General features: G+C 49.0%; 1 protein-coding gene across 4 annotated transcripts in view; it reads right to left on the bottom strand.

The window, feature by feature from the left end:
- The window catches only part of LAMA5 (laminin subunit alpha 5), a 105,872-nt gene that overhangs the window by 67,304 nt on the left and 15,924 nt on the right, over nt 1-22,644 (bottom strand). For 3 of the 4 annotated variants that reach the window (XM_069034106.1, XM_069034107.1, XM_069034108.1), the window contains exons 1-2: nt 17,185-17,564; nt 11,221-11,373 (exon numbers count right to left, since the gene is read on the bottom strand). In XM_069034106.1, the coding sequence (XP_068890207.1) occupies nt 11,221-11,373; nt 17,185-17,466 (435 nt within the window). In that variant the 5' untranslated portion in view covers nt 17,467-17,564. Of the gene's footprint in view, nt 1-11,220; nt 11,374-17,184; nt 17,565-22,644 lie in introns of those variants that run through there. The other variant, XM_069034109.1, reaches the window with a different exon arrangement.

The raw sequence follows: 22,644 nt of genomic DNA, 5'->3' as shown, positions 1-22,644 counted from the left end.
CCTTCCATAGGATACAAATAGGATTTTGTGCTTTGGATGAGACTTGAAACAGCATCTGCTTCTTCTGTGGCCAACAGTGAATTAGATCTCTGTGGCATTCCCAGCTTTCTGGAGGTCCCGGGCAGGGATGTAAGGATCCCACCAAAACACAGTATGTACACAGATAAATGCCACCTGATCTGCTATGACAAATAGGAGCCAAATCTTGTGTCCCACAGGGCACAGTGGGCACAGAAAGGTGGTAGGGCACAAGCCCAGGTGCCAGCCCACCACAGTGAGGAAGAGCTGTCTCTCACCCTCTCTATACAAACACCCCAGGGCCTTGGACATCAATGCTTTGGCCACTGCAAGGAATTAAGTCCCAAACACCAAAATTCACTACTTTTCTTGCCATTATCAATACAGCTCTGAATTTGTGACAAAAATGACTTATGCCTTCATGGAGCACTCGGGAGTTGCTATGCAGAGCCTCCAGCTACAACACACTGAATGGTGCATGGTCAACCAGCATCTTCACCACAAACTGAATTCTACTAAAAACCCCAGGCCTGTTGCAAGCTCAGCTCTTAATTCAACTAAAAAAACCCCAAGAGCGATTTTAACCTTGACAAGGCACAACCTGTACATCCGTGACACAGCAACTTCCCATCAAAGAGAGGATTTCAGACCCAGCCATCTGTAACCTATCCAAGCCCCCTTTTTCCTTGCATTTATGAGATTAAAAAAAAAAAAATTCCCCACGTCATACGTTTCACTTGCAGAGCTGCAGGAAATCCACTCTAAGTCGCATGCCAGCTTCGATTCCAAGGGTTTCCTTGGCCTGTTCTTTCGGTGACAAGGAGAACAAAGCAACCTTGGCAGCAGGCCACACTACAAGAAAGTATTTCCCCCAATTCCCTCAGATGAAGTGGATATCCTGTCACAAACCTGCGCGCATGGGAAGGGTGAGGAGGGGAAGGAAACGGAAGGGAACGAATTAGCTAAAAATTGGCACAAGGTGAGAGGTCTCAAGCTTGCCACCAAAGCCCTGCAAGGCTTTTCATTTCAAATGGCCAGGTGCCAATGATGAATGACTCACACATGCCTCAGCTCTCCAGCACCCCAAAGGAATATACCTAAATCCTCCCTCCACTGGATTTGGAAGGGGATATGGATGCTCAAACTCTGACACCTTATTTCTGTCTGGTTCTGAACTCAGTTCTAGGAGGTGGTAAATGCCTGTCTTTCCTTGTATTTCTTACTTCACCATTCCCATGGACAAATGGGTTTGGTAGGTCCCACTCTGGACCTGACAAGGCTCCAGATTCCACATGTACCGAGATGACCCAGCTCCAACAGGAAAAGAGTCTCCCTTGCACCTTGTATTAGGTCCCTGCACCAAACCCAAGAGCACCCAGCTTCCAGGCAGCACTGCCTTTCTGTAATTCCTCTGCGTGGTTCCTGCAAGCCTTGACAGCGCTGGGTTTAAAGCCTGGTCGTTAGCAGATTTCAACAAAGCCAAACCAGATGCATGCAAGCAGGTTTATTCTTCTAAAAATCTTCATCCCAGCCATGCACCACGTTAGCATTTGTCAGCAAGTTTCCCCACCATGACGCTGCCGTTCAGAGCCGGGTGAGCTGGCCCAACAGCAGCACATACCAGGGTCACAGCGGGATTAACATTCCCAACGGCACTGCTAACACCAGCACAGATCTGCAGCTACACTGTTTGTGTGGAGTTCTTGCTGCTGCTCAGACCTACGAGGCTCACAAGAACATTGGGTTTGTCCTCACAATCCCCTCAAGACTCCCTTCTATTTCCAGCCCCATTTGCAGAGCCTTGAAGCAAGCCTGCTCCAAGGCAGAAAACAACAACTGGTAGAGAAAGAAATAACCAAACCCCTTCCTGGAGTCTAGCCAAAATCTTTGTGCCCACTAAGTTTGGGTGGCTGCAGACTTTGCAAAAGCCTGGAATAGGATTAAGGAACAGCTTTAGCAAACAGCCAGGACAACAACAGTGAAGTCATGATGAAGGCAGCGATACAGATTTCTGTTTGCAGTCATGAGTCTGTGTTTACAGTTTGCAACTATGTGCAAATACCAGAAAGCCATTCTTTTCCTCTTCCCATCGAGACTTGGCATTGAGCACATTTAACTAGATCCAAGAGATGCCTACAGCAGCATGCCAGCTGGATTTTGGGCACAGGGCATGCTCCAATCCACAGTGATGGGAACTTGCAGGAACCCATAAATAGAGCTCAGCTGAGTGTGTGTGTGAGGGAGAGCTCTGTATCAAAGCAGGCAGAGAAAGAAAAGGGAAACTAAAAAAAAATTGTGGCAATTCTCAGTTTGGCTGTTTGCTTGTCCCTGCATGGGTTACACAAACAACCACTGGCAAGGCTCAGGATGCCAAGCTGAAGATGCAAAGTGATTCTCAGGCAGGGCACATCAACTAGAGCAAGTTACAAACACCACCTTTGCCAGGAAATCTCCTCCATCAAAGATGCAGTTTACAGCACACAGCCTCATGGAAAAAGCCATCAGTGATATGCAAATCTTTTAGGATAAAGGCAACTTCTTCTAAGGGAAGCTGTTCTAACTTCCAGATAACCACATACATCATGCAACAGAGGAGCTCAGCTGGTCTAACCCTGCTGGCTGAGCCCCAGCTTCTCCAGGTAGATGTGTCTGGGAACAAAAGGAATGATGCTTTCTGCCACATCATCTCCCATGAATGTTCTGTTGTTTGAGAGAGGGAAGGACAAGAATGTCAAACTACCATCCTAACACTGTCCTCCAGGAGCCCTGACTGACAAGTCCTGGCAGGACCTGGTGCAGCAGCAATTGCTGGCCCCGTTACCTGTTCATCCTCTCCCTGCCTCTACGTGGCTGCCTTGCCAAAGCACTGGGGCCATGTAGGGTGCCTGGAGGAAACAGGCAACGTGGCTTCCTCCACTGCACAAACAGGAGCTGGCACCATCCAGACCCACCTTCCAGTAGCAGTGACCTCATGTTAACAAAGGCTTTTTTATAGTCATGTTTGGCAAATCCTTCTGTGGGGAACAAAATGTCATTCCTCTCATTCTTGTCAGAGTTTCTGGTGGCCAAAGTAGCCCCAAACCACTGCCCAGTCCTTGCCTTGTGCAGAGTCATCTATGTGTCACTCTCAAGGCTTTGTCCTCTTCCTCGCTGGATCTCCCAGTATCTCTCATCCCTGTTCCCATCTCTCCTCTCTAACCTCCAGAAACAAATCATCAGTTACCAGGTCTGCATGAATAGACCACATTTCCCTAACGAACTGCTACTGATCTGGAGTCTGCTCTTAAGCCATTTAGGAAGACTCTTCCACCCCAGCACATCAGGCATGTGCCTCTCTCCTTGTGTCCTCCTACTGATCTCCCTTTTCATTTCTATCAAACGGGAAGCAGTATACTATTTATTGCACTGTTGGCATTAAACATAGGAGGGGAGGTCTGGAATTTGAAGAGCACTGAATCCAGAAAACAGGAAACGACTGAGGATCAAGGCTGGGCACAGCCTGAAGGCCCCACGTTTATGACTATAATAAAAGGATATGGCAGACATGAATGCAGGGCTGAGCCAGGCTTGGTAAAGCATCAAAAGAAAGGTGCAGGGGGCTAGAACAGGCTTGAAAGAGCAGAGAAGCTGACTAGGCAGATGATCAAAAGTGTATTTAGCATCCTCCCTGCCAGCCCTGTGGCTCTGAGCCAAGACATAGCTGTGCTGGAGCTGTGGAGGGCAAGGACAGCTCCTGGAATCGTGCCCCAGGAAGCAGGAAGAGTTCACTTGAGGGGCTTCCCATCCTGACCAGGACAAGCGTCAAGAACTGAACTGGCTGTGCAATGCCACAGGATGAGCCTGTCTCCCATTCCCACACAAACAGCAGGACTGGCAGCAATTCCAGGCTCACAGCCCTCAGCTTCAGCAGTCGGGGATGTGTGCAGGACATGAGTTCGTGGACAGATGAGCACCCATAGGGCTGAGGGATGCTCTCACTTGGTGGAAGAAGTGAGAGAGGAGAAAGGCTGCACAGAGCCAAGCCAAGAGCCTGACACAAGAAATCATTCTCTTCTGCAAGAGATTTTGTACTCCCTGGTCTGGTGCTGTGCAGGCTCCTGCATTCAGGCCATGCAGAGAAAACGATGGAGATAAAATGCAGTATTCCCATTCTGGAGGTGGGACAAGCCAAAGCACAGAAAATGCTAAACCACTGAACGGGATGCCAGCATGCTCTGTGTCACAGCTGTGAACCACTCTGCATCCACTGGGTAACCTGACCTTCCCAAAAAATTTTCCAAAGGAGGAAAACAACACAAACTGTTGGAGGGGCCTGACCCAGGCGGTCCCGCTCTGTTTTAACTCGCCTGGTGCAGCCACGCACGGCCCGGACAGAGCTCACCCCGGAGCACGTGTACCCACACACACCCCAGTCAAAGCACACTCTTGTTTTCCAGCCCAGCCAAGCAGACACTCTCCAGGAGAACAGCAAGAAATTACCAGGCTTGCCTTCCAGCTATTCATTACAAACTAAAGCCTCCCCTACACCAGCCTGACCTCTCCCCAGCCCGCGCTCACCCAGAGGCTCTCTCCTAATCTTTGAAGAATCCCAGGGAGTTGAGAAGGAAGGGACAGCCTGGAGGGAATAAGAAGCTCCACGGCAGGAGACCTCACCATCAGTCTCTTTGTTTCTCATCACACCAACATTATAAATAGGCAACAACACCTAGGGAGAAACTACAGTGGAAATCTTGCATGCATTTCTTAGAACCAGCAATTATCCTTTCATCAGTCATTACCTGGAGCTGTTCTGGGAGGGAGGTTCAGGCTCATTTTAACACCTGGTTCAGGTCTAGGCAGAGCAAGCACAGCCTCTGGGAAGATTAAGCTGTTGAAGCACAAGGGTCATTTGTACAAGATGCAAAGGACAGGCAGAAACAACCTCCTTGAGGCCACAAAAGGTGCCACAGTGCTGGGTGACCTGCCCAGAGCCTCCTGCTCCCCTGCTCTTCCCCGTGCTCACAGCCTGGCAGATGTGCAGGGCAGGTCTTTTGGGAATCAGACATTACAAGTGAAATACCTTCTAGTCATTGCAGCCCTGGAAGACTGATTTTAAGCAGTACTGGTTCATGACTGGAATAAACATAACACACAACTAAAATTCATGTGTCACCTGTGATTTACCTACACCAGTATTGTGCACATCTTTTCCCTTAACACTGACCAACAACAGCAGCAGCAACAAAGGGGAAAGAAGTTTCAGCCTTGGCTGCTCTGGATCCTGGAGCTTGGCATCCAATTTGGCAAGGCTGTTTGAAAAGGAGAGGATGGGTCTGCTCTTGCTGCCAGAGGAGACAGATCTCCGGTTGATTAACAACCAGACACTCCCTTCCCGCTCACCTGAGCGGCTCCCACACAGCCCTTGGAGCCAGGAATCTGGTGGGAGTTGGCAGATGGCCCTTCTCGACCTTTCTGCACTAAGTAAAGGCAAAAATCTCACTTTATCAGCACAAAAAAAAAAACCCTGAATAGCTGCAGGTCCAGGTCAGGGAAACCACAGCTTTGAAGAAAACAGAAGAGACTTCAGAGCTAAATTAATTTAAACAATAAAGTGGGAAATAAATTGGGAGAGAAGAGAGGATCCATCCACTTGGGCTTGGTTCCAGCTCCCAGTGCTGCACGCTCTCCCAGTCACACCTTTTCTGCTTTTCCCAGAGAAGCATTACAGATATACACCCTGCTTCCATCCCACAGCCACTGCAAACGACAGCAGCACTGAACAAGCTCTGTAGTTAAATGGAACCCAAAACCATCTCAGATCAAGAAACCATAGTTTTGAAGCCTATAAACAAAGACCTTGAACTGCTTTTGAAGGATTTTATGGCAGTTTCAGAGGACTCTACACAGGAGAAGAGACTGCAGGCTCAGCTGTTGAAAGTAAAAAAGACTTCTGCTCAGCCTACTTAATGTGCTTTATTTTTAATACTGCTTTTGCTCCAAGAGCCAGAGAACAATTTGGAGAAAGAACGTCTTTGTTAGAGATTTCACGCCCCAGCCCTTTATTTAAGGTGCAAAAGCTCACAATAAATGTCACTAAGCCCTCCTACCCCTTTCCCACAGTGGTGCCCCAGCACAGTGAAGACCAAGTAGGAGCAATTACCAAATAGTTACTCCTCAGCATTAAGAGGAGAAAAGTAAAAACCATGTACAAAAAAAAACCCCTAAAATCCTCACCCATTCTTGCAATGCTCCATGAAAAACACGCCAGGCAGGTAAGGCAGCCTGTGGCCCTGAGAGAAACGGGCACTGTGCTTTTTCCAGGGATGTGTGTTGGGGAAAATGCTGCAGGAGACATCCCCAGTGAGGGGAAGGAAGAGACTGGGTTCAATTTTCCCCTGTGTACAGCAAGAATGAACAAGAGTGCCCTCGAGGGAAACGTAAGCAGCAGCTTCATCACCCGGAGGCACTAAGGGCTCCCAACGGAAATGAAGTTGCAAAAGGAACAAGGTGAAAAAAGAGAGAAATTTAAATGGTTTTCAGCTGAAAATGCTTGGATGACCATCACCCTTATCCCACATCAAGCCTAGGGAAAGCAGCCTCTAGGACATCGTCTTTATTCATTAGGAACCCTGAGTGTTCTCTTGGGATTTCATGAGTTTACTCCCTCAAGAGGGATTTTTCAGTTAATTAAGCCAGGAAATAAACATCACATTCATCTTCATGTTGAAGGCTTTTGCTGGGAACAGCAAGGTGAGCATCAGCCCATCAGTTTGAGGGATTTCCTTACAGCTGCCTTTCAAAGGGGGCTCCTGAAGACCTCTACCAGCAGCTCCCATTACTATTTCAACTAAATGAAAATAAATGGGAGGTGAAAGAAGATTTCAGAGTGTTGTTACACACAAGGTACTATGCTCTGGATCAGTGGTGCTCCTTTAGCATTAGGCCAGGTCTAATCCAGCTCAGATCTGCCAAAGATGAGTAGGAAGTTAATATTCATTAACAAGAATACAGTTCACACAACAAGGACTGAGCTGTTCATGCAAGTCAGACATTTAGCCACACTCAAACACTTGTAGGCATCCTGCACATCACACCATAGTGCAAAGCTGGTCCTGAGGGGCTACGTTTGCAGTGCAAAAGGGAAAGGAAGTAGCTTTATGGCCTGAAAATCCCCCATGGGAAAAACACCCAGCTCCTTTTGAGCCACGTTTCACACTGAAAGACCAGCAGCCTGTTGGCCAAGGGCTGAAGCACCTCATGTGTTTTGTGTATCAACACCTTTACTCTGGAGCTGGAAGAGCCTGGCAAGCACAAGTTAATCAGTTCAGAAGCCAGAAAAAGTGGCAGCTTTGGCAGATCCCACTGTAATCAGTAGAAAACTCAAGAGGTGCTTCTCAAAGCACCCAGAAAGTTATCAATCTACTCCCTTGCTGAGATACATCCCACAGCAACTACAAAACACACCTTCATACTGGCCCGGGACTTTGGCTCACAATCCCTTTCATTTCCTTTCCACTTGTGTGAATTACCAATGAATGCAACTTTTTCTTTTCCTCCTTCTAACCCCAAAGGGAGCTGCATTTTAAGGAGCTCTGGAGGTCTCCAAAGGAGGAGGCTTCTCTTCTCTCCTCAGCAGAAGTGAGTGGATGTCAGTGTTTCTGTCAGGCACTGCCCAACTAAATATCTTTGGGGTGTAAATCAAGACTCCCTGCAAAGATTGAGGTCTGAAATCCTGCTGTTCTCTACTGTCACCAGGGCCAGCAGACAACACAGGGGGAGATGCTGGCTGCTACCCAGCCACCTTCTCACTGCAGTAATTAACCTCAAGCAAGCACTGGCACGAAGCTCCTGCTCTTGCATGACTGCAAGCATTCCTCCCTCAGAGTTTATCATAAAGCACCAACTTATCCATAAACATCTCAAGGAAGGGCTGGCCTGGGTTCACCTTCATGCAAGGAAGATGTCAGGCTCTGGCAGGGAGCCAGCCATTCATGTTTCCTTAAACCTTGTCAGCTCTGACTCAAACGACCTTTTTGGGAGGGGGGGAGAATCTTCCATCACACCCCTTCCTCCCTCTCCACCCACTGTGGTACTTAATCACAGCAGGATCACAGGGGACAATTTCCATGGTGGTGGTGAGTCATGGTCTCCTGTCCCTCATTCCCATTTCCAGCTGGGAGCCTCCAGGCAGGAGAGGAAAGATCTTGGAGCTGAGCAGCAGTGGGGCAGGTTTAAGAGCCTGCACCACAAAATGGACCTCTGCCCTTCAAGCCAGGTAGGACAGCCACTTTTTGGGATTTTGGCAAGTCCAGACCGTCCAGCAACAGCAGTGTCCTCCCAGCACACAGCAACCACAATTCTTCTACTCTCCAAAACCTGAGCCATGCTTCATCGTGGTGCCATGATGTATTTTACATCAAATTCATGCAGTGGCCTAAGGTCATGATTGAAAGCAAAAAAAAAAAAAATTCCCTCTCCATGCTCCTCAGCATCTCCTAAAACCCATTTAATTTTCCTCCCTGGAGCTGTTTGTCGTATTTCTGGCGCTCAGACCCGGGTCTGACATGGAAACCTTCAAGTGACTTTTCCTCCTCTTGCAACCTTTCTCCCCCACCAATTCTGAAAAGAAAAATCACTTCTCCCCAAGGAGGCAGGAACAGACAAGGTACCAGCAGGAGCAACTCCCACACAACCCCACCAGCAGATAATAGGACACAGCCATGGTGGGAGCCCTGACCTGCCTTGCTGATGAAGCCATTAAGATTAGGCTGCTGCTGGCACTAAGATGACATGAGGAGAGAGTTTAATATCCTCACACCAGCTGGGTGGCCAGCCCAAACCATTCTGGAGCTTATTTGCTGGCTGTGAATATTCCTCCTTCTCTCCTTCCCACAGGATTTTAACACCCCTGTGAGGAGAGCAAGCTCCCAGCCAGCAAAAAGCAAAGAGCAACAGGCTGCTTAATTAACCGACCCTCTCCCAGGTGTCACAGCCTCACCAACCGCTGGAGAAACCCGATTCCAGCTGGTAATTAAGCACTTATGGCTGGAGAGGGATGAAGCCAGCAGGAGCAAAGGAAGGGGCTGGCACCACAATTCCCTGTGCCAGCCCCTGCCATGCCCCCAATGCCATCAGCACTCCCGATACCCATGAGAACCCGGAGGGACAAAAGCTTTTAGCGGCTGTGAGTCCCTTAAATTAAACCTTAATTGGTCCAAGAGCTCTCAAGATTGATACACAGAGGAAGGAGAGGCCTTGATTGCCAGCCAGAAAAAAGCCCTGCTGTCAGACATGCCTGTGAGGGTGTTGCTACCTGTGCTGTTTTCACTGGTATCCAAGGAATTTGGGAAGCCTGGCTGCCAGGTACACCGGCCTGATCCTGCACTTGCCCTGCTGACCACACTGGCTCCCAAGAATTTCTCTCTCTTCTATCCTTTCAACCAGAGTCAACTTCAAAAGGAGGAAATTAAGGATTCCCTAACATTTAATCTGTTTCTATTGCCCGACCTACCAAAACAAAGGAGTTAAAAGCAAAGAACTGACTCTCACCAGGAGCATAAACAGGTTATTACAGCAATTACACGCAATAAGGCCATGTATAAAGGGGAAGCCACTAAAACCCACTGAAGCTTTAGGATTGTGCTGCTCCTGGGACCAGCTGGGTTTATGATGTATTGCAAAGGTGACAGGGAAGCAGAGGGTCTGTGAGCCCAGAGAAAATCCACACCAGGTGAAGCATCGGCCACCTTCAACACACATGCAAATTCTGGTACCAACCCTGCAGAAATGATGGCACAATCCCATCTCCCTGGGTACCGAGGGCAAACAGACTTCAGAGAGAGAAGGTCAACTTAGACCTGCTCGGTTTTAACAGTACTGAAGTCCTCCCAAATTATTCCAAGCTCTGGCTCCCAGCACAGCAGCTCTGAAGGCTGCAAGCCCCCAGGTGAGCCAAACTCAGCAGCTTGCAGGCGTACAGGGCAGCTGGGTTGGCTCTGGCCTAAAGCCAGAAAGTTGCCACAGAAATGACAAAGAGGAGGAGAAGCTCCTGAGGAAAGCTGATCCTTGAAAAATCCCTCTCCAGAGAAGTGGTGAGCGATGGAAAAGCCACACTGCAGGCTGGCCCTTGGTCACAGGGGGAGTGAGCACAAAGCAATCCACCCACCAGCACATCCCTGCCAGCTGGGCTGTTTCTAAGAGACACAGCAGATGCCACCTACGCTGGTGAGGACTCAGCTCCCCGCGTGCGGCCCCGAGAGGCTTTGCCCACACAGCTCTTGTGCCCCGGGCAGCAGCAGATATTTCACTGCTGCTGGTACAGCACAGCTTTAGAGTGCTGGCAGTCAGAGAGAACAAGTTCATGAAGGGTGTTTGGCAGAGTCAGACGAGTGCTACAGCAAGGCAGGGAGTGGATCAGAGACAATCCTGGGCACTAAAGTATGTGTTTGAAGCATCTAAGAGAAGGGAATCAGCATCGGTACAGCCTGAGTACCTACATTTGGAGTCAGACACCTTGCAAATTGCAGTGACAAATGAGCCCTTACTTCAGCAGAGAGAGCGAAAACGTCACCTGTGAAGTCACAGAACATCTTTGACGCTGCTTCCCTCTGAGCTGAGCAAAGTCTGAGAGAACACTCCATGTCCAGAGGGACATTTTGCAGATGAATAGGAGCAGCAGAGGAGGTGGCAGAGAGGGGGCTGGCAGCCCTGCTATTACAATATACAGAGGTAATTCCCTCTGACTTGCCAGCATTAAAGACCAAACATCCATAGTCACTCTTTGTCTTTTATAGGAAGACCTTCACAACAGACTTGCTGTTTTTCAAGGAGCTTTAAATGCACCAGTTGAAAGTTTTAGAATGCAACCTTGGATTTCTCACAGCTGTATTTCCCGTTTTGGGGTGAGGCCTTGCTAAGTGTCCTCCTTTGAGAGGCAGGTACCCTCTAAGGGGAATGGCACCTACATAATGGGATGAGTTTCCACAAGTGACTCAACTTTTAGGGAAAATCTAAGCAGTAACAGCAAAGAGCACAATATAGTTAATATTACAACAGGCAGGAGGTTTTCCCTTCTCTGTGTTAACCAGGGCCTCCTGCTCTGTCATTAAATGAGTGGATTTTGTTCCACACTTCCAGCAAGGTCCACTAAAAGGATTTTAGAAGCAGAGCAGCACTTCCTCACTAGCATGGTCTGCAATGTAAGGAAGAAAGGATTTCTGTTACCTGTCCAAGGTCCAGGGTGACGTTGACCTGGTTGAACTCCAGTCCCCGGGAAAGAGGGGGGCTCTGCCACCAGCGCTCTGTCCCATCAATGGCATTTGTGATGGGGTGGGCCTTGTTGCTGTTTGCAGAGGAGCAGATGTCGCAGTACTGGCCCTGGTGGAAAGTACAAAAACAACTTTAACTCTGGCCAGAAAAACATGGTACAAAGCAGACAGGTATCACAGCAATCCAGAAAACACAGGGTGTAAGCCTGCTAAAGCAAATCAAGAGACAGAAAATTTTGTTTGCACCAATTTAAAGTGCAGATGCAAAAAGGTACATGAAAAGGCTCAAAACCCCCACACAACCATCCAGTGCAGAATTTGGGCTGCTCTAAGCAGCATCCCTCCTGAATTTCAGATATGCAGTGAACACTGGCAAAGGATCCCAGACTCAAAGGACTAGTTATCAGAAGCAGAGGAAAGAGCATCTGAGGGAGAAGCTGCACTGCCAATGAAGAGCAGTGGCTCAAACTCCATGGCCAGCAGCTCCCCTACTGAGGCTGCCACTCACACCCACCCCTGCTGAGCCCAGAGATCCTGACCTGAACCATTCAGTCATTTCTATGGGCTCAGACTGGCAGCTCCTCTGCCCAGCTCCCTGCAATCTGTTTCTTGTCCACCTATTCATTTCACAATATAGTTCTTTCAGCTATGTTTTCAAGCTCAGTCTCGCAGCCAAGTTCCTTTTGCTGATGATGCTGCAATGCAAGGCCAGAAAGGGACAGCCCCAGCTGTCAGCTGGCCAGGGTCTGCCATCACTTCTCTGCCTTGCTTTTGTGGCCAGGGTGGTTTTGTCAGCTCCATGGACACGCTGCCAGAGAAAACAACGCTGCAACTTTAACAGCACCTCCTGAGCAGGATCAGACAAAGACCTGAGCTGTTAGGGGCAATTCTTTCTCTCTCATTAACGGACAAATGAATCTGACCCATGCTCAAAGAAACCTGCAAAGAGCCCTGAAAACTGGCAAATTGTTTTGTGTAGCCACTGTTGTGTCACTTGAATTGCTGCTGCAAACAGCCGGGAAGGGAGCTGTGTTGCAGGCAGTTTTCCTTTTAAAGGCGCAGTTATCCCCAGGCAGGAATGCTGCCCTTGCCTGTCCCAGCTGCAGCCAGCGTTAATATTACACCAGGTACAAGATCTCAAGACAGGTAATCCCCTTGCTGCCCCTACAAGGGCTGAGGCAAGGCAGAGCCACTGCAGACTGTGTGATTTTCCAGATGCGCCAAACTCTGGAGGAATCTCAGTGCAAAGGAAACAGATTTCACAGCATTATTCCTCACTGCCACCTGCTTTGTTACTTGCAGGCAGTTATCCAACACAAATTGCCCTGAACATGAACACTTTTAAATTATTTCCTCTAGAGATGTGGAAATAGAGACAGGCAAGCACAAAGCCAAAGTAAAGGGGAGCTGAAACCATCCAGGTAACCCTGACTTTCATGCAGGGAGCACTCAGTGTACACAGAGGTCACAAGGCTGGTTTGGACATGCTTTGAACCAGGAGGGAGAGCAGACCAGATAAAACTGACCCAACTCTTCAGCTCAAACCTTTAATTGGAACCGGTGCAACAGGTTGTGTGGAAATTTCTGCTGCACAACACACAACACTGAGGGGGGGGGAAGTGAGGCAAGATTAAAAAATGGGGATAAGTACCAAAAAATAAAGTGCTTTCATGCTTTAAATTCTTGCCACAGATGTAAAAAGCATTTTGAACCCAAAGGTCACATTGATGGGAGACAGTCAACTCAAGTTGAGTAAGAGTGGAGTAAAAATTAGGATCAGCTGCTCCACATTTATAATGCTGCTGTTGTCCCTCCCTGGGCAGCCTGCTGGGCTGGGAACACATCAACAGCTGAACCAGGTTTGCTGTTCAAAGTGTGATTAGCCTCTCTGATGCACCAGTTGCTCATTAGTTGTTTCATTAGAGCCAGACCTAAACCTGACCTGAATCATTTCCAGCTATTTGTGTTTTAGAGCAACTCAGCCTCCTGCACATTGTGTTAGGTTCTCTACAGGGAATTTCTGACATCAGCGAGAGGATTTTAATTAAAAAGCAATTGTGAGCTGCAGGCTTAGCAGAGACAGCAGGTTGCCAGAGCAGGAGAGGCGTGGACACTACAAAGGTATGGCCAGAGAAAGAACTTCAGCAATGCAAGGAGTTGCAGGGCGGCTCAGCGAACATAAAACTGCCACTATCAGAGCAAACTGCAAAGAGGGAGAGATAAGGAGGAGGTTTGAATGAGGGGCAGCTTCCAGAGAGCTGCAAGGCCTGATCCTTCACAGGTCAGTGGGAACTTTGAAGTTTTCTCTGAGTATAAAGACAAGCTGGGCACCCTGCTGGCACCACTCTCAGGAGACACAGGTGGCTTTGTCCCAGTTTACCTGGCCCTGCCATGACCCACCACCAGCTCCCCTCACCTGATTTATCAGAAAGCCACAGGGAGCATGGGGCTGCTGGGGATGAGGTAAAAAGGGCAGGAAATGGGGTGTAAAAAGTACTGTTTCAGACAAAGTGCCTGCTTGCACGCTGCTCCCTGGGCTGTCCCTGCAGATCAGCCGCTCACGTGGAGTTAAGCAGGCTCTGTCTCACCAGGTGTCTTTTCTGCGGGCAACAACAACTTGTTCCAAAACTGTGTTTTCAGCCACAGTCAAACCACTGAAACAGAACACTATCATAGATGTAAACACAGAAGAGACACGTGCAGAGAGCTACAGCACCAATTGTCACCTGGAGCACTGAGAGCCCCGGGCTGAGCCCGATTCCCTCTGCCACACAGAGCTACACACCAAAGACACAGTATGGGATAAAGAGGCACCAGGACAAATGGTCACCGACACCACAGCATATCAAAAGAGAATGTCACTTAACTCTGAGACACTGAGGAATGACACAGCTTCAGATTTCATCTGTTACCAATACCTGAAAGAGTGAGAGGACCAGAGCTCTGGTCAGTGCCTACGCTCCTCAGGCAAGGATAGCTCAGGGCTGCAGTTCAGCGTGCAAAGCAGTGCTCTGAACACAGGGCTGGGGTGAAGACAGGCTTCAGAGAAAGGCACAAGCAGCACTGACTTGAAATCAGTCAAATTTGTTGTATGTTCTGAAATTCTGAGGTCTATAATTGCTTCAGTTAATGCCAGTAACCTGCCTCACTGTTACACTCCTAATCTGAAATAATCATCTACAACCCTGCCCCACCCCAGGAGCAGTGCATGATCCCTGCTGGTTTTGGAATAGCCCCCAGGCACAGGGGTGGGATGGGGAACATGAGCACATGGCTGTGCCTTTGCAGAGTTGCCTGTTTTGGAAGACAGATAGTTACAAGCATCTCCAGTAAAGCTTAATCAAAAAAAGAAGCCTGTGATCTCTCTTTTGCCTCATCCTCAAGCCATTATCATTAAAGCAGGTCTGCCCACGCTGAGGAGTGAGTTTGACAAGGGAAGCAAACCTCCATGGCAAGTTCCTTTCAGCACACCTCAGCATTGCTGTGCCTCACATCCTTCCAGACTGAAAAGCCCCCCACAGTTGGAAATGCAGTCTTCTGCCAAAAAGCCCTGAATAAAGCAAAGGAAACTCCTTGAAAAGGTTTACAGCCTTCCCAGAAGCTGTGCCAAAACCACTTCAAGCTTCTTTAGGGCAGCATTACTTCAGAAAACTTAATGATTATTGGCACTTTAAGACCATCATGTTTAAAAGTTAGTGAACTCTCTTTTCTGAAATCTTCTACAATGTCAAATTAAACCAGCAGAAAACAGAGAACTGATTAAACTAATTTATTAGATGATTGTAATAATGTTTATCCTGGATCTTTAATCAAGCAAATGTCCCTTTACCAACAGAGCATGCGGATGTCTCTTGGAGGGTCCCAAGCAGCACTGTTCCAGTATTCCTGATGAGAACTCCTTACGCCACAGCCACATCACGCATGAGCAGCATGGAGCAGGTGAATGGAGAACGGAAGGGACTCTGGGCTGGTGGGACACGCAGGCAGCAAGGACATGCATGTGGAGTTCATTATTGCTGTTTCAGTCCTCTCAAATTGAACACTTCCCTCCCACCTCCCTCCTTGCTTTAGTCACTGGGTGGTGCCAAGACCCCTAAAGGGGATGAATTGGGAACTCTGACCTCTGCCCTGATGCCTCCTTTTTCCTCCGCTCCCTTTTAGGTGCTGCCTGTGGTCATGGAAAGGAGCCACTACAAAAGGACTTTTCTAAAGCTTTCAAACTGAGTGAAGCCCGCTGGCCTGGGAAGTGGTGCTCAGATCAAAGCCCCCCTGTGCCAGAGCTGCACAGGGGACAGGAGGGGGTCACCACAGAATTCCACAGCTCAGGAGCTGTGTTTGGCAGTGGGGGCATGCTGGGGCTGCCCCCACAGCTGGTACAGCCTGAAGGGTTTCCTTCAGTCACCAGCATCCTTAGTGCTGCATGTCATGCTGAGCTAGCAGGGTGGCCAGAGCACAGATGGACACATGTGGAGTGATAAATGCATACCCACATTTGCCAGCTTTTCCAAGCAGCCTTATCCTCCCAGTTTTGCTTGGCACATTATTCACCTATTTGTTTGCAAGTGCACCGAGTAGCAGTTACTTCTTCACCTTTCCTTACTGCTTTGCCTCACTGGAGGCACAATTTCTACATGGAACTCCCTCTAAGCCTCCTGCTACTGGGACTTAAAGCTGCCTCGAGTTACACTATTTTACAGTGCAGTGAAGTGAAACATCGCTTTAAAAGGTGGCAAAACTCGGAGGAGGATACGTCAGGTTTTTGCCATCCAGTGACATCTTCAACCATTTATAATACACAGACAGCAAAATTCCATGTCATAACCGCACAATAGCCGGAAAATTCCGAGTGCAGCAATAACTCAGGAGAATGCGGCCAGAATGAGAAAAACGCTTCGGAGACGATCTTGTAACAAAGCCACCCCCACCAAAAGGCCGAGAAAGGCTCGGTCTGAGAAAGTGACAGATTTCCTTTGCTCATCCATGTTGTTACACACAACAGGGACAGCCCCATTGCTCCACTGCAACAGGTGACTGGCACCACGACCCTCACAAGCAGCACGCAGAAAACACGGAGCAGCAGCTGGTGAATCTGTGGCTGGCTGCCTTCAGGGGGGACACTGCAACTAAACCTGGTGTTTTACAAGCCCGTGTACAACTGTTCTTTCCTCCCTTCAAGGGAGCCATAGCTGTTACACTGCACTGCAGCTTTCACCGTCTACATTCCTGGCTGCAAGCTCCCTCTGGGCAGCTTAAAATGGGACCCTGAGATAAGTCACCTGACATTCGCTTGTAAAATCCACCCTCCTAACTTTCCCCTCTGCTCATCCCAATGCCCCACCGAAAACACGGGGAACGGTGGAGTTAAAGCACATCAAGGTAAATATTATCACGTTCAAGACACATCAAAGTAAACATTAAACATTATTCCCTGAGTAGCAAAGGGAGTTTGGCTGCTGGTTTTCCCGGGAGTTTAAAAACATAAAGATCCCAAAACTTTAAAAATAATGCCCCGGGAACTCAGCAAGCCGCCTTTCATGCGAGCAACTCCTGGCAAGGCTGGGGGAGAGAGACCGAGCACGTGCGTCCCACGGCCCCGCTGCTCCGGGGCGGACCTGGGCAGGGGGATGCCCAGGGACCACCCCTCCCTGAGCCCCCAGCACTGACCCACCCGCGGCTGCTGGACCAGCTCTGCCCGAGGCAGCCGGCGATGCGTGGGAAAACGCGCGGAGCGGGGCCCTGCCCGCGCAGCCCCGGGCCGCCCCCGCCGCAGCCTCTGCGCTCCGCGGCGACACCGAGAACCGGGGGCGCACAAAGGGGGCTCGGACCCGAGCGCACCCCCGGCCGCGCCGCCCCGGCGAGGCTCCGCCAGCCGCCCGTGCGTGCGCGGGCTCCGTCCCCTCCTCCCTCGCCCCGGCCGTACCTGGATAGTCTGGTTGGGGTCCCCTCCGGCCACCGGGCCCCCCACCAGCTTGCAGTACAGATCCTCCACGGCGCGGCGGCCGCCGGCGCCCGTCGCCTCCTCGCCGCAGGTGGCGGTGGCGGAGATGCGGGTGCCCTCGGCCAGGTTGAAGTAGGGCGGGTGGAGGCTGTGCCCGTTCACATCGCTGGGGAAGGAGGCGGGCGGCCGGGCGGCGGCGGGCAGCGCCAGCAGCAGCGGCAGCAGCAGGAGCCGCGCACCGCCCCGCTCCGCCGCCCTCGCCATCTTCGCTCGGCGGGGCCGGGCAGCGCTGCGGCACCGACACCGGTACCGGCTCCGTTCCCCCGGCTCCGCTGCCGCCGCCCCGCTCGGCTCTGCCCCGCGCCGCCGCCGCCGCCGCGCTACTTCAGCCCCGGCAGCGGGGAGGGGCCGCGGCAGCCCCGCCGCCCCGATTAACCCTTTGCCGCCCCGGGAGCCCCCCTCTGCCCAGCCGGCCTCGGCCCGGCACCCCCCCGGCCCCGCCAGAGCGAGGGGAGGCCGAGTGGGGTGAAGTGATGCCCCCCTTCCCAAATAAACGGGGACGGGATCCCCCGGGAACAATGTGCCCATTGTATCTGCGGGGCTGCGCTGCCCGCGGCGGCTCGCTGGTGTTTTAGTACGTTAAACTCCATTAACCAATAGATCGGGTTATCTACAGGAAAAACTCTATTACTAATTAACAAAGCGGGAAGGCTTAACCAAACCCAGTTCACTCTCCTCGAGGTATGCTGTGGGTTCGCAATTAATTTGGGCAGTGAAAATTTTACTTCCACTTTCCCCGGAAAGGATGGCTTTGGGGAAATGACTTTACCTTCTCACCTAAGGGGGAAGGAAGCAGCTCAGCGATAACCCAGCTCTCCCATCCCTCCGCTGCCCATGGATAATCCCTCCGTGGTGTGACTTGCAGGGACACACACACACTGCCAGGTGTGTACATGCTGCTGGGGGGAAGACATTTTACAGATAAAATCCTGAACAATAAATAAAGAGCAACACATAAATTAACTCATCAAACCACTGCTTCGATTTTCCGGCAAGCACGGACTATTTTTCAATCCAAGAATTAAATGATACACACAAAAAACGTTGTGCCTGAACTGGACAAGACTTTCTTTAAACTAGGACATACCAAGAGACCAGGTCTAGACTCCAAAGAGTTGGCTTGTTGCGGTATTTGAACCCCACAGGAAGCAAAACAAGCTCTTGAGCATGTCTAGGTCTTCGCAGGCTGCTGCAGGGCATTTGCTCTTTGCATCGCATCATCCTCTTTGTTTCTTTTTTCTGCGGACATCCTAAGAGGTACCAGTCCTCTTGGAAAAGTTACTGCATTAAGTATGAAAAGCTTTAAAGAAAAAAACCCCAACAAACCCAAAAACTCATTGTGATGCGTGTGGTTCAACTATGTAGTTCCACAAACTGAATCCACACATGGCGTGTACCAGCCAGGCTCTGCAATTACCCTGATTTTAGCACTTACAGGGGGGTTTGAAAGATCCCTCTTACTGTGCCTGGAGCACTGTAAATGTAGATAAGTGTATTTATCGATTTATCGTAACGTTTCCACAGGGCGCTGCAGGCAGTGGGACTGTCAGAGCCCCCCGGCCGGGTGCCGCTTGGGAATGCTGGTGGGTGCCAGCATCGGGAGGTGGAGGAGTGCGGGAGCCCTCGTGCCATCGGGAGCCGGGGAGCCACCCAGTGCCAGCTGTTTCTCGGGGATCACATTATCATGACATCAGGACTTGTGAACGCAGGGCGGTGAGAGGTGCCTGGTTCCACATGGTGAGGAAGCACTGAAGCACGGCCGCCAAGCCCATTCAGTTAGAAAGACTTCCTAAAGCGCTTTCAGACATCTTTTAACCCCTTCCTGCTCGCCCGTCTCTTTGGAGACCTTTCTCCTGGTTTCCCCACTTCATGCAAGATCTTATCGCTCCGCGGACGAATGTATCCTTTAAAAGCCAAATAGAACCTTTAAAAACAAATTCTTATCACGAGAACAGGCAGTCTTCGCCCTTTAAACCGTGCTTGAAAATGGGTAGGTTCCTCTGGGAACAGCCACCTTTGAAAATACTTGTGCTCTGCAGTAATGGTTAACTAACATGTTTATGCACGGAAGACCAATACTCCGCAGGATAGGAATTAAAACTTCCTTAAACTTTATCAAATGCCTTATTTAATTAGCTACTTACACCCCACGGCACCTGTAAATATGTAAAAAGAGTTAACAAGGAGAGCAGGGCACAGATTAGGGAAATAACTTTCTCCCACCCCCACAAGAGTTTCAGGGCAAAACACTTGGGCCAGTCTAATTAATATCTGTAATCCCTCTAGTGGTAATATAATTAATCTCCCTTCCAAAATGCAATTAAGGAAAGTGAAATCACAGTTAGCACGTGGGTTTTGTGGCACAGACTCAGGAGCACCATGCAGAAAAAATGACCCTCTGCTGTCTGAACTGGCCTCCAGTCGACTGCAGAGCTTCTTTCAAGGACAGTTTGAAGACTGAAATCATACTTAGGCCACCTGTAACTGAGGGGATCTGAAGCTGTCCACGAAGCAATGGAAATGGTTTAAAGAAAGAGCATTCTGAGGCTCTTTTTCCAGCTCAGGGAGAAAAGGACAGAGGGTTTCTAACATTGCTAAACATCCAATTTAGAGGTTAATCAAAAAGTTGAGGTTAACAACTTGAACTCCTTCCCTGATGCCATCTCTTTTCAGCCACACCCAGGGAAAAAAGTCATATTTGCTAATTTGGACTGGACACAAGTCCCATCTGGTCTAACATCTCACCTGAGAGTCACCAGCAGCAAACATTTCCAGTGAAAACCCCCGTGGGTGGGCAACGAATACTCTGCTCCCAAAAAAGATGTTGCCTGATTTATTTTTAACAGCTAGAACTTAGCTTGAGTAGTGAAGCTTTTCTTCCATTTAAGAGGTTTTTCTAAGCATAAATTTCAACATCCCTGGACATTTGCCATTCCTTTACTGCTCTGATCCTCTTTGAATTTTACTGGTTTCTTGAGCTATGCAATGGTGCTTCTTGGCTCGGCTTCACAAAGCTGGTCACAGTGACATGCTCTCAAATAAGAGGTGTTGAAGCAGAAGAGACTTTTCATTTTAAATCAAATCCACTACCAGTGAATGCAGAAAAAACTGGGGAAAAAAAAAAAATCCAGCCCATATCATTCCTACTCCAATATTCTCTGAGCCTACATGTAGTAACACGACCTCAGCCATGCTGTTACCCATCTGCATCCGCTAAAGACATCTGAGTTCCACTGATGGTTTTACTTTTGCCTCCCTAAAAACTGCAGGATCATGAGGAGCTTGCGAGAAGCTGCCACCAGAAACAACAAGCCCTTTCTTCAAGCAAGCTGTAGAGTGACAGAAGAGCTTAAGAGAGGTCTGAGAACAAATTGAGTTTATGGGCTCCAAACAACTTATCTTGATGAGGGAAAGCAGTTCTTAAATCTGAACAAAGATTCTGCGAGTTACAAGTGAGAGTTTTCCTGTCTACACAGACCCTTTTAACCTACAGCAGGAGCACAGGGAAGCATCCCACAGCCAAGAAGCGAGGCCTGCTGAGTAAATCAGTGGTGACACAGACACATTCTGCTTGCTGTGAATAAATTCTCTGGTTTTATATTGTCTATTGCATAGAGAAATGAAAGAACTTCTCCTCACTCCAGGAAAAGCAACATGTGGCCTATGGAGAAAGACTCATTGCCTTCACTTACAGTATTTCCTACCAAGGCACCACCACAGCCAGAGCAGTCACTGGGAGCAGGGCCTGAGCCAAAAGAAATAAGTGAGCATATGGCTCCTGTATGGTGTAGGGTCAGGAGCATGTTATCTTAGGGAAGATTTAATCACTTTCCTGCTACCCTGCTGCAGGCTGTGTGAAGGAATGTGTTTCCTGAGCTGTGCTCTGTGCTGACCCAAGAACTTCACGCCAAGCTCACCATTTATAAGCGTGTTGTGTCTTGACACAAGTGTGTCAGGAGCAGCTACCAGGAGCTAAGAACTAATTCCAGATGAGCTTGAGTTGGACTAACACAAGCCAGAAGTGCAATCAATATCCTTCAAGCACATCTACAGCTTTATAATTTTACAGTCTCCACAGGCTCTACCTGAGAAGTTTGTAAAACAAACCCACAAAAGGCACGAACAGGTTCCATGTGAGGTTTGCACTGCGTTTGCTGAGTTCACAGAGGCTCAGGAAGGAGCTGCCCTCCTGTTCACACAGACCCCCACACATGCACATACAGACAGTTCTGCAAACAGCCCCCAAACAGAGACCCAAAGTACATTTCCCCTGTTTGTTCTTCAAACTGACAGCTCAATTACAGCTTTTTAAACCCTTCTGCATCGGGGGAGCTAGGGCACAGCTTGAATCTACAGTGGGAAGGGACTGGAGGGTTTTGTTGAAGGCATGAGGAATTTGACCAGGATCTGCCTTGGTTTCTCAGACTGGTTCTTATGAATATATAAAGCCAAAGGCCAGAGGGGATGATCAAACTCATCACATCTGCTGCCATCTGCTTTTATGAAAGAATTCCTGGTGCTGGTTTTGCCATATCAACAGAAATAGTTAAGACTGGACAAACCAGACCAGACTGATAAGGTGATTCAATAGGAAGCAAGTCTAGGAAAGACAGGATTCTTTATATCTTTTTTGGAATTGAATTACACCATGTGAAAATGCAACCCCCTAAAACTGCCAAGTGCCAAGGAGCATTAGCAGGAGCTGAATTAGGGCACATCTGGAATGAACAGTTATTTTAATTCTCTCGCTAGAATTACTTTCATGTGTTTTATGTTTCCTTTATAGTGTTCCTCCTTTAACATTTATTCAAAATTGAAAAAGACTGTTTTGAGACACAGCTGGTCACTTTGCCATGCCCAAGCAGCACCTTTTAGTTAAAACCAAAAGGAGCAGACATCTGTGTTTTGTCTGCTGTGGACATTTTCACGAAGAGATCAAGAAGATTCATAATGTAGCAGGACATGTTACTCTACACCAGAGAATTCAATTCACTTTAAGGTCAGCCTGTACCTTCCCTGTAATCAAATGGTTCCAAAACCCTCCCAAAGCCAGAACAGGTGTTTCATTCATACTGTCTGTCTACCTGGCAAGGACCCAAATACTTTCTTTTAAAGCCTAAACTCTGTATTATTCTGAGGCACATGGAAAACACACATAAGTGCTGTCTCCCAGGCACGCTTTGGGCTCGGTCATCATTAGCTACGTGTTTTTCTTTGCACAGCTCAAACAGGAACACAGCTGCTTTTACGTTAATAACTAAATCATGCTTTAAATGTGCCACACAGCCCTGCCTTCAGCCAGAAAGGCCCTGCAGATTTAACGAGCTGACATGTCAACAGAGATCAGTTCACCCACCAGAAAAGTGCAGCTACTCCTGGGGT

Source organism: Aphelocoma coerulescens, chromosome 20, assembly GCF_041296385.1.
Source record: "Aphelocoma coerulescens isolate FSJ_1873_10779 chromosome 20, UR_Acoe_1.0, whole genome shotgun sequence".
NCBI classification, from domain to species: Eukaryota; Metazoa; Chordata; class Aves; order Passeriformes; family Corvidae; genus Aphelocoma; species Aphelocoma coerulescens.
Note: the sequence above shows the minus strand (reverse complement) of the source record. Positions and strands in the feature narration are given on the sequence as shown.